General features: G+C 48.6%; 1 protein-coding gene across 1 annotated transcript in view; it reads right to left on the bottom strand.

Moving 5' to 3' along the window:
• Positions 1 to 978: 978 nt before the first annotated feature.
• Positions 979 to 12,865, bottom strand: part of GRHL3 (grainyhead like transcription factor 3) — a 28,889-nt gene continuing 17,002 nt past the window's right edge. The window contains exons 9-17 of the mRNA XM_054223855.1: positions 12,286 to 12,380; positions 10,471 to 10,629; positions 9,813 to 9,891; positions 9,276 to 9,409; positions 8,358 to 8,392; positions 7,535 to 7,623; positions 7,305 to 7,390; positions 6,074 to 6,138; positions 979 to 1,758 (exon numbers count right to left, since the gene is read on the bottom strand). Of these exons, the coding sequence (XP_054079830.1) occupies positions 1,644 to 1,758; positions 6,074 to 6,138; positions 7,305 to 7,390; positions 7,535 to 7,623; positions 8,358 to 8,392; positions 9,276 to 9,409; positions 9,813 to 9,891; positions 10,471 to 10,629; positions 12,286 to 12,380 (857 nt within the window). The 3' untranslated portion in view covers positions 979 to 1,643. The remainder of the gene's footprint in view (positions 1,759 to 6,073; positions 6,139 to 7,304; positions 7,391 to 7,534; positions 7,624 to 8,357; positions 8,393 to 9,275; positions 9,410 to 9,812; positions 9,892 to 10,470; positions 10,630 to 12,285; positions 12,381 to 12,865) is intronic.

Here is a 12,865-nt window from a genome sequence, read left to right as displayed (position 1 = left end):
TCTTCAAAGGTTGATAAGGCTTCAAACTTATCTGAGCCTCATCTTAGAGGCCCTCCTCATTGTGATAACAACACTTAAGTAATCCAAAATTCAGCAGCCCGATGCGTTTCAACATTTCAAAACCCCCTTCCCAGCAGGAGCGGAGCTGCTCTCTCTTCCCCAGCCCCGGGACTCAGGGGCATCTCTCTGACACGGGCAGGAACAGCAGAGGATGAAGAAGAGGGAGGAGGAAAGTCCCCGGTTTTCACCGGTCAGAGGATTAACGAGAAAACGCAGGGCTCCCCTTGGCATTTTTTTACCTAAATGGGAAGCAGCTGCAAACAATTTCAGTGCAGGGGGTGAAGGACGGGGGTTGAGGGGTGGCAGATGTGGGGAGTTTAAACAGCCGGGAGGAGGCACAGGGCTGCCCACCTGGGACACCACCTCGCCAAAAGACAGAGGCTGAGCTGCTCCTCCTACGAGCAGAAGTAAACCAGGGCCCTTCTTTTTGGCTTGCTTAAAATTCACCAAATCCATGTAACGTCATCCCTCCATCCAAGGGATGTGCCTGGAACTGCTCGGTAACCTGCGCCCGCCTGCAGCGCCGTGACGGCACGTCTGCAGCTGCGGCAGGGAGAGCCCGGGGTGCCCGAGGGGAGGGTTCGGGAGTCCCGGCGCTGATCTGCTGCACGGAGGGAAGCCGGAGCTGCAGCCGGGAGCAGATTGGCAGCGGCTGCAGTCCCTCACCCCCCCTTCATGGAGAGACAGTTTGGACGAACAAACTCCTGCTGCTGTTAAACAGCACGTGGTGCAAAACCAGCCTTGAGTCCTCTTCCCCTCCCGGCCCTTCCCAACTCTGACCTCCAGAGCTGGGTGAAAACAGTTCACTTTCCATCTTTGAACCTTTATTACTACAGAATATCCAAAACAACAAAACCAACAACACAGTTACAAAAGGAGTTCACGGAGAAATGTGAAGCAGCCTGTGTTTGAAATGCTCTGTGTCACCGTACTGAGTCAAATATAAAACAATGCATATTTATACATATATAAAATATAAAAGGAACAATACATCAGAAATGTATAAACAAGGGCTATGGAGGCCTTCGTGGTATTTACACTCGGAGATACGGCAGGGTGGGGGGCACGGGAGCGGGCAGTGTCCGTTCAACAGTGAGTTTTAAAGGCATCTGTGACAGTCTCTGTGGAGAGAGAGAAGCTCAGAGCTGGGCTCAGCCCCGCTGGAAATGGTTTGAAGGTTCTGCGTGACCGGTGGTTTGGGAGAAAGCCAAAGCCTGGGGTTGGATCAGTCACGGGCCAAGGCAAACAGCGAGCAGAGGCAGTGCCCGGCCCCTGCCCGGGCTCTGACAGCCATGTTGGTGTAGCTGCACGTTCCCAGCTGTGAAACAGGAGGTCAGGCCCATCGCCAGAAGGGAATAAAATAAAATAAAATAAAAAATAATAATAATAAACTCAACAGAGAGAAGTTCCATGTTCACATCGATAACAGATCTTCCAAGCAGTCTCCGGCCCGGCGAGGCTGAGGCCTTTCCCGGGGGCGGCGTATTCAAGTAAAGGCAACAAGTTGAGGCATTAGGCTGAGTTCTGTTGGGTCAAACTTGCCGGCTTTGAGAGAAGTCCCAGTAAGTGCTGCCTGCGGCTCTTTATAGCTCCTTGAGGATGATCTGGAACTTGTCCTCTGCTTCCACCATGTCCAGGAGAAAGGCCATGTGGTTGCTGTAGTGCTGGATGATGTTGTTGTCCATGTTCACCAGGATCCTGCAGGAGAGGGAGAACGGCTGGGTCAGGGCAGCACATCGAAAGGTTTGCGGAGCAGCTTAGTCAGGAGGGTGGACATTGCTGCACCCTCAGGATTCCCAGTCATGAACTGGGAATAACATCACTGACAAAGCCTCGTGGCACAGGGGTGGCCCTCTCCAAAATGTCTCTACACAAAATTCCTGTTAAAAATTGCCTTTACTGCCCTGTTATTATCAGCGTCGCGTTACCGCAGCCGCGCTCCTCGCTGCTGCCAGCCGGGGGCTACTCCAGGGACCCAGCCCCAGGGAGGCACAAGAAGGCACCGCAGCATCCACCTTACCCCATTTGAGGGGCTCAGCCATGATTAATTAATTAAAGCCACGAAACAACACAAAGGAACGTCCTGCAGAGCTTTTCGCAATTCTACCCTCGACAAGCCTAGGCCCAGCCTTTGCTACGCAGGCAAATTAATCTGGATTACGGCAGGGTGTGAATTTAGAGCAGAATCGCTCGCTCCTCGCTTCTTGCCTGGGTGCTTTTGGGGGTGCGTTATCCTGAACAAGCTGAGACTGCTTCGGGAGCAGATGGAAGTGGTTTGGAAGAGGACGCCTTTCTCCTATCCAGAACAACCTCCCATGCAGACGTGCCCCGAGCTTTGCCCGGGAGCCCTCTCCGCGCGGAACACACACAGGCAGCCAGACGGTGGCAAATCCCTCCCCGTGCCCAGGGGCACAGCTCCAGCCCTGCTGCACATCACATCGCTTCTCTGACCTGGAACCAATTACAGGGAGACACGGGGAGAAGGAAACATTTCAACAGCTGATTTAAACCTGAGGCTGCGGTTCTGTGCCAGGCGAGAGCCCCTCACTGCTGTAGTGAAGGTAACGGGGCAGCTTTGCATCACCCCACTGCATTCCTATAAATCAGGTGTGAAATTTGTAACTGTTTGGAGGAAACAAAGAGAACAAATTATCTTTCTTTGCAGAAAGCACATCCCCTCCAGGTTCCTGCTGGGGTCATTAATGGGGCAATAGCATTAATTGTGCAATGCTCATCAAGCCAAGATTAAAAACAAGAAAAAGAAAAGGCCGAGCGTCTCACAAATCTAACAGTTGAACAAGCACAAACATGGGGCCCCGGTGTTCCTCCGGGAATGCCATGGAGGTCAGTGCGGCCACACTGCAGCAACTGGCTCCTGCCCCTTTGCTCAGCGCGGGCGGGCGGGCTCGTCACAGCCCTAGCCAGTGTGCCCAAATCTCAGAGGTGAAGGGGGGGGGGGGGGGGGGTGTCTGTCCTCGTGTCCAGCCTGTTCTGGTGTCACCTTTGTCCCAGGGCTCACCACCACGCTGCCTCTCAGCAGTGCACAAACCATTCACCAACAGGCTACGAATTCTGTCACGGCACAGCTGGGGACGGGCATCCCGCCCTGCGCTGGGGGAGGCTGAGACACAGGGTCTGACACCGTCCAGGGTCTCATCTCACCTCCTGGCGCCGGACAGGAGCGGCGCTGGGGCTGCCTGGGGACAAGGGGCCCAGGTCCCGGATCCCAGGGAGTCTGGGCTCCGACAGGTGCCAGCATGGATACCCAAGGGCGGGTTGTCACAAAAGCCTTGCAACAGAGCTGCGCCAATTATCCGTGGCTATCTTAGCGCAGGAAGCCAGAGAAGTCACCTGTGCCTCTTGCTACCGTGCTTCCATCTGATTTCTCAACCGCAAAAGATTCAAGGGAGTGTTGATTAGGAATCTGAGCTCTGTATTGTTTTTCTAGACCAAACCTCACCAAGATATGAAATTACTTATTATTGCTCTTGAGTCACCCTGAGACTAAGTTCATCCGAATGAGCTCATCAGACCAAGAAGGGCCATGGCTGATGGTAGGTCCTCACCTGCTGTAAATCCAGGTACTACCACTGAGCTTCACTAGTTTACACCAGATGAAGATCTGACCCTCAAGCTGTAATTACCAAGAGAGGATTGTTTAGGGTGGAGCAATAGGATAAAATGATTCAAAGGAAAATTAAATCTGGGGGAGCAGGGAACAGCATCCGACCCTGCCATCTAGTAGTAGACTGGAGAAAATCTTGCGTGTCCCCCACGCTTCAGCAATAACCTGTGGCATCCTTTCATTAAACTAGGTGTCAAATTTATTTTTTTTTTTAACCCAGTTTCGAGGTGTTGCCTTTTCTTTTCATTAGATACCTCTTTGCTCCTTCATTTTGGGGAAGAAATGGACAGGACACCTGCCTGTTTTCCCCTCCCAATCATTATTAAACAATATTTACTACTTATCAGATGAAGTAATGAACAAAACCAAAGCAAAACAAAGTAGAGCGGGCCTCTCCCCTGAAGCAGTGCCATTTCCTGGTCCACCTGTAAACTCATCAGTCCTTGGATCTCTCTTGCCGTGCGGATGCTCACAGTCAGCTGGTTCAGAAAACTGCAGCCCAAGCTGGAGTTACCTGAGAGGAGCTGTTGGCTGATGACAGTCCGATGACCCGTGATGGCCACATCACAAGCCGCCACCACCACAGCCGACACACCCGAGTTCTGGCTCAGTCCTGAAGCTGTAATAATAAACTGACCACCCCTGTCCTTGGCAGTTGTTCTTCTTCACGATCAGACTTGAGGCACTCTCTGGCTGAAGGTGCGTGGGACAGCCCCTCTCTGGAGGCTGCCAGTGTTGCTCTTTTTCTTTGGGGAGAAAATTTCTATTTCTGGGTCTAGTGGATGAGCAGAATCTGACAGCACTGAGGGCCCTGAGTTCAGGAACAGGTGGAAGAGCCTCCTGACAAATTCGGATACCTCATACATCACCTTAAAATTAGGACCATATCTAAAACCCCTCCTAAATGGGGAAGGTTGCTCAGTTGTGGATTTAGAGGGAGGGGGTTGTAACAGTTCAGTGACACCACATCACAGCGTGGAGGAGAAACCACCGCCTCTCCCCCTCCCACCCTGCAGCTGCCTCCAGGCCTCACTTGAGCTCTGCTCCGCTTGAAGCAAACAGGCTGAGTCCCACGGGGATCAGGTTATGGTGACAGCAAATGAGTTGGAGGATCCCATCCGAGGAGCTTTAGGACTTTCTCTCCTGACTGTCACCAGAAAGCAAGTGCAGAAGTGGAGCTTTGGACTAACCCTCAGCTGCCAAGGACTCCGTTCCCTTGTTTTGTTATGCAGAGGACCTTCTGGGGGGCCGTGCTAGTGAGAAGCGCAGGGGCTGCCTAATGCGGGACCTGTCATCAGCCTTGCTTTTCTGCCTGTCTCTCTCCATGCTCAAACTCTGGACCAGGGCCAGCAACAACAATGAGTTCATCTCCCAGGCAGTCACTGCTGCTTGCAAAGCCTGATTATATCTCGCTGGCTCTGCAAGAAGGGCTCTGGATTTAGCTTTATGAAAATAAGCTTGGGAGTTTATGAGTTGTTCCCTTTCCATCAGCTGAAGGGAGAACTCGCTGCCAGAGATGGGGATGACCCAGAGGGAGTTCTTAGTCCAGAAAACATTTCTGAAAGTAGCGCTTGGCTCCACATCGAGACCACTGCCCTCCACGGAAGGCTCAGCAGCTGCTCCTCAGCTAATGCAAACTAGCACCATTCCCTCTCAGACCCATATGGATCGGTCACTAATAAACACCACGCTGAAATCACTCAGGAAGCCATTCCACATTTACTGCAGACCTCACCTGCCACCCCCTGCAGAGCTACGCCTGACTCCCAGCAGCGCCTGACAAGCGTCTCCAGCGGGACCTGCATTTCTGTATTGGGGCTGCGCAAGAGCCACCGGTGCCCGGAAGGGTCCGATCCATCACCTCCCAAAGCGAGTGTGAAGTTTCCTATTGACATCCCTGGTCCGGGGATGGGATGGCAAAGCTGGGAACAGACACTCCCCTTTCAGATCTCCTCCGTTCTCCTCCCGGGCTGCCCAAGCTCTTCTTTAGCCAGTACAGTCTCTTTCCGAGACAGAGACATTTAGGCCCTTGGTTCAGAGAAGCAAACACTTCTGCCTCTCTGATGGCAGTAAAATAAGTTCTCCATAACCTCAGGCTTTTAGACTGAGACACAAAGGATCACCCATTAAACTACCCAAACAATTCCTCCTTCATCCAACTTCCTTCCTTGGGAGACTTTACACTCCAAACAAACATAATACAAACAAGCATTATCCCAAATCTTTAAAGCCCAGAAAGATCCAAGTTTTATATGCTCCAAATAGCACAGACTCACATGGCTTTACTTTTTATTATCTTGTTAAAATGCTGTGTCAGCCTATGGCAGGGTACCAAAGAGAATGGGGTTTTAGAGGCGCAGCATAAAAGCAGATGAGAGATTAGCTTACCCTCTTTTGCATTTTTTGTAGACTTTATAAATGCTTTCTTCAGGAAGCCCATATTTTTCTGAAATCTGTGAGAGAAAACATGGCAATTCTTTGTACTTGTAAAATGAAATTCCTATGATAAAAATCAAAGATAACACTGAGCCAGGGGCATTCGGCAGCAAAGGATCCCCCTTCCCTTTTACTCAAGACAAAAGGGCTGAAGCAATGATCTGAACAGGACAATTTGAACACGTCTGTGTCTTGCAGCGGGCAGATGGGCAGGCTGCAGCTTGGCCTTGGTTCTCTTTCTGACGGCTACCGCCAAGGCCAGGAACCTTGGGGAATAATCTTAATTTTCTTTCCGCCATTGCCTGGCCTGTTCGGGGCTCGATGCTTCGAGCTGCTGGGCACAGAGAGTGCTGAGCTTTTCCTTTGCTGGTGCGTCCAAAGGCGAGAGAAACTACAGAAAGTGTTTGACTGTGTCTGCTGTGGATGCATCTGACTGCAGCTTTTGCTTAGGTTTTAGCTGATCTGCAAAGCTTTGCTGCATACCTCTCCTAGGCGGTACAGTTACAGTCTTAGGATGACAGGAGTTTTGTAGTTTTTCACAAGCATTTTCTGTAGAGGATTTTGACTCTTTGCAGTGAGGGATGGAGGAGGGAGAAGAGAGCAAAGAATCCTCTGTGCTGACATTTTTCAAACTCTCTATTTTTAAAAGTTTGTAAAGTTTGTAAAACCAACAGAGCTTAAAGCACAGCCATAAAGCCACCCCAAATCTGGAAGGTTTATTGTTTGTTTCCTTCCCAGCAATCTCCAAAGAGAGGTGGGTTATCAGAGATGCTGCTGATAATCATCACAGAAATATGTCTGTGTGCTCCTCAAACACAACAGAGGGAATTCCAGCATGAGGCCAGAATTGGCTTCAGATTGCACATTTACAGCCTTGAGAATGGAAAGGGTGTTTGACAATGGAAAATATGAATGTGTTGTCACAAGAGGAGACTTATATTATGATCTGAACAAAACACCCTGCCATAAGGTGTGTTCTTCCCCGCTGCAGCACTAACAACACGCAGCCCATGCCAGGAGCTGTGGGTAGAATTCACCTGCTACTCACAATTTCCATTTCCATTCTCCAGAGAAAGCAGAGATGAGATATAAGCAGTTTTATATCCAGCTTTCTACATACCAAGTACCATTGCCCTTTTATCTGCAGTTTGTTCATGTGCCACAGTTTTTTGATAACACTTACAGCTGTTCTGAGGCCCTGGAGATCTGGTGTCTTCAACATGAGAGCATCAAACACTTCCTCTGACTCCCTCCGCACGTACAACAAGACTGAAAGAGAAAAAGCACAGCACTGAATCAGGGCTCTTTACAGCAGGTTCTCAAAGCAACGTGGCCTCATGGAATTCAAGATCCAAGGTTACTTGAATCAAACGAGACACTATGTCCAAGAAGAGTTCCTGTCCCAGGGGTTACCTCTCTGAGGGTCGTCTTCCTTGGTTTGCTTTGGAGGTATCGGGTCAAACTCGTCTGTGAATGAGGCACCGCTCCGTTTTAAGGGCAGCCTAAGCAAAAGGAATACAATGCTCTCAAGAGGACGGAACAACAGCAGCAAACAAAACAATTCCAGCAATTGAACTTTTGATTGAACAACCAATTACTCCAACAAACATCCAGCAATTAGATATTGTTTTTATAATTATGGCAGCAGAGCATCTACCAGAGTTGCAACCTCCGGCCTAACGCATAGAGGGAGATCAGCAAGTGCAGGCAGTGGTTTTGGCATAACATCATAAACAAAAGCCTTTTGCACCTTCATGTCATTGTTTCTCTATTGATATCACTAGACAGTGGATCAAGCCTAGGGTAAATACCAGTTCTCCCCACTCTAGACACACTACAAATGTGATTTCTACTTCATTCCAGTTTATTTTACAGCAGTATCTGCCTCTGGTTACTTGGACCCTTCAGTGATAGTTCTGTGATCTTTTTCTTTCCCCCCTCTTTCAAACATTGTCTCTCAATCAGAACAGCAGGGCAGTCACGGACCAGACTCCTGTTGGAGCAGCTCACTGACAGGGAAATGTTTCTGCATCCCTTGAGTCCATTCTAGGCCAAAGTTTAGCACATATTTCGACACTCAACGCCACCAGGGAGACACTGTGCTGTGTTATTATGTACCTGTAGATATATACAGCCTATGTCAAACAGACATATGCAGCCTATGTCAAACAACCATGACATACCCAAAGGAACAGAGCAGCTGATGGATAGGAAATACAAACTGCTGCATCCTTACCTGTTTGCAGAGTTGGGAACAGCAGGAGGGAGCACCTTGAAATGGAGAGGAAACATTGATCTTTTAGTTTGCACAGTATCATCGTGTGCCAGCTAGGGGGGAAGGCAACACGGGCACATTTTAAACGATTTCCCTCCTCCCAGTCCATCATTTTCCCTACACAATTAAAGATCTGTATGTATTTCTTAGATTAAATAAAACCCGATATAAAGAACCTATCTAGATACTCCTCCTCTGCCTAGAAGAGACCTGAACACATATCAAGCCAGACCCAAAAGCGGGTCAAATCTCAGAACCTGCTTGGGAACAAGGACCAAGTTTCTCAGTGAGTTCTTTGGTTGTAAACCAGACTCAAAAACAGTCCCTGGTTTTGATGCTGATGCATCAGCACAGCAGCCACTGCAATAAGATGCCACAGGATTGGCACAGATGGCTTTTTCCCCCCTTTTTGACAAACCGAGACAGTTGGTTTTTAAGGGAATACTGATGAGCTCTGAAGGACGCTGGGTCTAGGTTTCCTCAGGCTGAAGTGGATAGAGAAGGGCAGAGGACAAGTGAGAAATGTCCCAGACATGCAGGGACTGATATGGTCTCATTTTTCTGTAGTTCACTTTCTGCTGATGTTTTTGCTGCCACTCCAGCTCTCTGTGGAAGCTGCAGGTGATACCTGTAAACCACAGGAATATCTGGCTGGAAGGAGCTTGGAAAAGTTATCTTGCCCATCACTGTTGCATGACTATCTATCTAGGCCACTCCTGACAGTTACATCTTCAAGTTCACCACATTTCCACAGAACAACTGTGGTTTGGTTTTGGTTTTTTTACATAACACAAGCCATGTCTCGGGGACTGATCAGTTTGGAAACGATGAGGGTGACAGATGAGGGCAACAGGTTGGTTGTTTTTTGAAGGGACTTACCGTGCCACACCTCTGCAGGTTTGAAAAATGGACGTTGGGGATAAACAGGACTGGCTGGGTTTCAAGGTCAGTCTCTGGCCTCAGGAACGTGATTTCATTCCCTCTGAAGCCAGAGAGCAAACAGCCTTTCAGACCTACGGATGGAAAGTCCAGTTCATCTCAGTTCAGATGGCAGTTTAAAAGGCAACTACATGCAGAGAGGGGAAAGCGCCTGCCCAAGGTCTCCCAACAGAAATATTAGAAAAAAGACAGGACCCCACAGAACCAGGTCTTCAGGGCTTGCCCAGGGCTGTTCTCCCTGAGGGAAGACTCCCTGCCAAGACCCCAAGACAATTTAGAAAGGTTGGTTAGTATTAATAAAGGGCTTTGAGAGCCTTGGTAGGAGACCAGGCAAGGACCTGACTGACAAGCTATTTCTGAATGGTGCTGATTTCATCAGGCTTGGAAATACCCAGGGCCAGATCTTGTGGAAGTTAACGGACAAGCCTACATGGATTTCAACACGCTTCGGATCAGGTAACAAACACTAGCACTGACCATTGTTATTGGAGTCCAGGCATTTTCCTTTCCTTCTGAACTGTTTCCTTTCATCATCCCGCATTTTCCTCTCTGCTCCCTGTGGGGAAGACAAGGCAAAAATTAGGACATTGACAGTTCTAACATTGGCAAGAGAAGGTTTACTGGCCGTCTCTGGCCATTGCCTTAAGGTAAAGGCAGACTTTATTCAAAAATGTTCATCTCAGAGACCTTCTACTGGCCATCCAGAAATTTCTGATACTTATAAATTAAAAAACAAAAACAAAATTTGCTTCTAAAAATGAAAAGTTCAGACAAAAATAGCTGTGATACATTTTTCCACGGGAATATCTCTGAGGCTGGGGAAGAACCTCTAAGGAGATTCTCATCTCTTCTGCTGTCTAAAAACTTGTCAAAAATAGAGTTTATTATGAGGCACAAACCCATGAAGGTCTGATACGGGGAAAACTTTCTGACTGTTCTACAAAGGCCACAGCAGTGCAGACACATCCCCGCTGCCCTGTCTCGCTCAGCTGAGGGGGCTAACCACCTCTGTTCCTCAGCCCTGACCTCTAGGCTGTTCTAGACCCTCACAACCTTTCTGTTTTTTTCTCCTGGAGTGACTGGCCACCAGTTTAAAATTCCACTTGGACAACCTGGTGGAAAAGCAATGTTCTACCTTATCGCAGAATATCTTGATCTGGCAGACAGCGCGGTGCACCAGCTGGCTGGTTCCATTGCCGTAGTCATAAGTGTCGATCTGGAGGTTGAGCGGGACACCTTTCACTCCTTTCTGGGAGGAGAAGTCAGTGCTCAGGCAATTCACCCCAATAAATACCTGCAACCAGGAACAGAGATTGAGACAGCCTGTTGGTGCTGAAAACATTATTCCCAAACAGCGATGAGAGCAGTGGGTAGGTACAAAAGCAGCTCCTGAGACATCCTTGCAATCCTCCCAGCATCAGCCAAGCATGTGAGCTGGTGGTTTCCCACCTGAGCACAACCACTGGTCCTTCCTCCCCAGTCTCCCCCCACACCCATTGCAGCTCTCCATCCCTTCATTAACACTCAGGCTATCCACTCCCATCAGCTCAGGCAAGCGTCAGACCAGATGCAAAGTCTGCCTGGGAATGTTCTTGCTGATATTTCTGATCTTTCATTTGAACAAGGGACCCTCAGACAGCAGTGCCCTGGAGGAAGGGAGGAGGGCTAGACTACAGCTTCAGGAATTACAAATCATTCCTGCTAGTTAAATAAATATTCATCAAATATTGGTCTCCTTTATCACGAAAAGTTGAGCACAGCTATAATCCGTCTTGTATCTCCAAATTATTTGTGTGACCTTGAAAATTCCCCTGGACTCTGGGGACAGATTTGCAGCTGGAGAAGCTCCCACAGCTCCCTCAGCAGGGCTTCAGCTGAGGATTTCAGCCCTGAAACCTAATGTCAGATCTAGTCAGTACCTATATATAGAAAAGAAAACCACTTAACTGTGGTGTGAAGTTTAATTGCAAGAAGAGAAGTAACAGGTGCTACAGACGACCCAAATACCTGACCCCTCCTGTCGCGGCTCCCAGCCCTCGCAGCTCTCTGAAGTCTCACCTTTACCTGCCCCAGGCCAGTGCATGTACAGAGTTTCTGCTAAGAGTTAAATCCAGTTTTGCTGAGGTGCCCCTGAGGGCTTGCCACATACCTGACATATTTCCATTTCTGACAACTTTGCCTTGAAGACATTTGTTAACCTCTTGGGTTGTAAAAGACCAAGGTCGCCTTTGGGCTAAAAGAAGGGCTTATTGAGATCCCAAAGCAAACCAGAGTTTTCCCAAGCTACCAGCCTCGGAGACATGGGGTATTTATGCTTTTCTTTTCTTCTTAGTTACTTCATCTTTTTTTATATGCTCCTTTCAATCCACACTAGATACAAAGTGTTAATGAGAGACTGAAGAGATGCAGAAGAGACAGCAGAGCTAGAAAGATGCTGATAAAAGCATTACAAATTTTAAGGTCAAAAGGGATCTTGTGACCTGCCTGGCTCCCTTCCACATCACACAAGCCCCAGAAGGGTGGACAGTCATTTCTGCATTAAAATGCTGCCTTGAAAGGAGGGTCTTTGTTCCCTAAGCTGTGGTTTATTTAAATAGGCTTCAGCTACATGTGAGTAGAGACCTGATCTAGGCTGCCTGCTGCAAAAGGCTTTCTTCAGAGTTATCCATCAGCACTAAAAAAACATCTCTGAGCAAGTCTCAGGTGTACACAGAGTGTGTATTAGCTAATGGCAATGCTTAAACACACAGAGAAGCATGGTGTCCTTCCTCACTGTCCTGGCAGACAAACACTACCTGGGGCCACTGGAATGGAATTGTTTGGATTTGAAACTCTCCCTGTCTTTCAGCTGAGAAGTTTGGGGGCTAGGCATGCCTGGGCCATCAGAAAGGAAACCACAGTTTTGCTCTGAATCAAGGCTTCCCATATCCCCTCCACAAGCCATTTGTACCTTTGCTTCTTCATGGATGTTCCACACGAAGGACAGTGCATTGTAGGCTAATTCCTCGATGTTCTGCACTGTGTTGAAGTTTTCTTTACAGTCAGCTGAAACACAATGGAGAAGCAGTTTATACTCTGGTTGCAAAACTGGTTACATTCCCTAGGCTTTCCACTCCCCCAAAACCTGCCTCTTGCTGACTCCAAAGCTAAAAGAAGCCTTGTAATATAATAGAGGCCATCCTTGATACCACTGGATAAACCTTAGTGTACATAAGGGATAGGCCAGAAATGACTCAAGGATATTGGCTGGTGACTGCTATTTGAGCAGTGATGTTATGCAAAATCAATGTAGATTGCTTCTAAATTCAAACAACCGCGTGTCTCTCTCTGAGCTGCAAGCTGCTCAGTGAGGTGCTCAGCTGGACGGACAAAACCCCTGTCCTGCCCAGCATGACACGCTGTAAAGCCTGCGTGGTGGCAGTGGAGCAGGACAAGCGGTACCAAAACAGCTCAGATTCCTAGACTCCAAGAGGCCATAGGACACATCTGTAAGAGCCAAAATACTCTAGCAGTTTCTGTCTCTCTGACTG

Source organism: Rissa tridactyla, chromosome 18 (assembly GCF_028500815.1).
Source record: "Rissa tridactyla isolate bRisTri1 chromosome 18, bRisTri1.patW.cur.20221130, whole genome shotgun sequence".
Taxonomy (NCBI): Eukaryota; Metazoa; Chordata; class Aves; order Charadriiformes; family Laridae; genus Rissa; species Rissa tridactyla.
Note: the sequence above shows the minus strand (reverse complement) of the source record. Positions and strands in the feature narration are given on the sequence as shown.